This window comes from Nematolebias whitei, chromosome 2 (assembly GCF_014905685.2).
Source record: "Nematolebias whitei isolate Nwh7 chromosome 2, NemWhi1, whole genome shotgun sequence".
NCBI lineage: Eukaryota > Metazoa > Chordata > Actinopteri > Cyprinodontiformes > Rivulidae > Nematolebias > Nematolebias whitei.
This window is the reverse complement of record NC_056499.1, coordinates 55397185-55399000: the sequence shown is the minus strand read 5'-3', so window position 1 is coordinate 55399000 and position 1816 is coordinate 55397185. Positions and strand designations below refer to the sequence as shown.

At 43.0% G+C, this 1816-nt stretch overlaps 1 protein-coding gene across 1 annotated transcript in view; it reads right to left on the bottom strand.

The window, feature by feature from the left end:
- Positions 1–1816, bottom strand: part of vps13c (vacuolar protein sorting 13 homolog C) — a 289282-nt gene that overhangs the window by 197132 nt on the left and 90334 nt on the right. The window contains exons 20-22 of the mRNA XM_037694953.1: positions 795–987; positions 572–686; positions 217–353 (exon numbers count right to left, since the gene is read on the bottom strand). Coding sequence (XP_037550881.1) covers positions 217–353; positions 572–686; positions 795–987 — 445 coding nt within the window. The remainder of the gene's footprint in view (positions 1–216; positions 354–571; positions 687–794; positions 988–1816) is intronic.

The window sequence follows — 1816 nt, the reverse complement described above, 5'->3', positions numbered from 1 at the left end:
TATGAACACATAATCCTGCCTGTGAATACATACTCCTGCCTGTGAATACATACTCCTGCCTGTGAATATATACTCCTGCCTGTGAATGTACACTTTTTGATTTGGGCATTATGGACAAACCTTCTGAAACAAATTAAGAATGTTTTAAATTAAGACAAAACAAACAAGCAGTGCAGATAATAGACTAAAAAATTATAGTAAATAAAAGAAGAAGACCTGGAAGCTGCCAAAGTCCACGATTATAAGATCCGGCTTGTCGCTGTAGAAGCCAGACTTTGGAATGATCAGGTATGATGGTTTCAGGTCAATCTTCAGGTCCAAGACTTTCCTGGTCTCAATGATGTGAGACAAACCTGCAGTAAATAAAACCAGTCAGAGGCCTGATGTGGATCCAACACTTTCAACATTCAAAAAGACTAAACTAGTTCGACATCCAGTTTGTCGGCCTCCTGAAACTCCAGCTGGACATAAACCCATCTCTGAAGGGGAGGCCAACAAATCTGATCTCCTTGAACACTTTCTGAAATTTAGCTTCATGAGGGGCTGCTGCCCGACACTGAACTTAACTCACTTGCTGCAGTTTTCTCTTTAATTTCCTCCAGTTTAGACAGCGTGGCAGAGGTCAGGACCTCCAGATCTACACCTTTCCCCATCTTAAAGAAGTCCACCATACTGTTGACTGTCACCTGCAGTACAGAAGAACATCAGGACCAGATGGACCCAATTAGTTGTCCTTAAAACCCGGAGCAGCGCCGAGGACAGACCGAAAATGAGCCTGATCTGAGATATTTTACCGCATCATAGATGATCTCCACAGGCTGAGAGTGGATTCTGAGCATCTGGTCATAGCTGCTTTCCTCTGGGTTCAGTTCGAACACAACATTGAGAAGAGACGAAGAGGTCTCTCCCACCGAGGCGATGAGAGAGGGGACCGTCCCACGCTGCTGCAGACCGGTCACATGCCAGTGCTCCAACGCTGCCTCCACCCTACAGAGTAACAACCGAGCAGTCAAACTGAGGCTCAGCACACACCTGAACATCTGTACACATGTTTGTGTGCTCGTTTATGATCCATCAACAAATGTTTTGCATCTGGTATTATTATAGGTATTTAGGGAAAAAAAGTATCCACAAATGTTTTGCTTCTGGTATTAGTAGTATTTAGGAGGAAAAAAATTATGTTCTGGGAAAATTAAGTGGGAACATTGAGAACCGAGTAATTTTGCTGAAATTTGCTAAGTTGTTAAAGTTAAGACAAGCAGAACACAAGCTAAAATGAGCAACAAAGAGGCTGAAGGGAGCAGAACAGAAGATAAAATGAGCAACAAAGCAGCAGACAGGAGCAGAACAGAAGCTAAAATGAGCAACAAAAAGGCTGAAGGGAGCACAACAGAAGTTAAAATGAGCAACAAAGAGGCTGAAGTTTCCAGAACACAAGCTAAAATGAGCAAAAAGGCAGATGAAGGGAGCAGAATAGAAGGTAAAATGAGCAACAAAGCAGCTGAAAGGAGCAGAACACAAGCTAAAATGAGCAACAAAGCAGCTGAAGGGAGCAGAATAGAAGCTAAAATGAGCAACAAAGCAGCCGAAGGGAGCAGAACAGAAGTTAAAATGAGCAACAAAGCAGCTGAAGGGAGCAGAATAGAAGCTAAAATGAGCAACAAAGCAGGTGAAGTGAGCAGAACAGAAGCTAAAATGAGCAACAAAGAGGCTGAAGGGTGCAGAACACAAGCTAAAATGATCAACAAAGCAGATGAAGGGAGCAGAATAGAAGCTAAAATGAGCAACAAAGGTGAAGGGAGCAGAACAGAAGCTA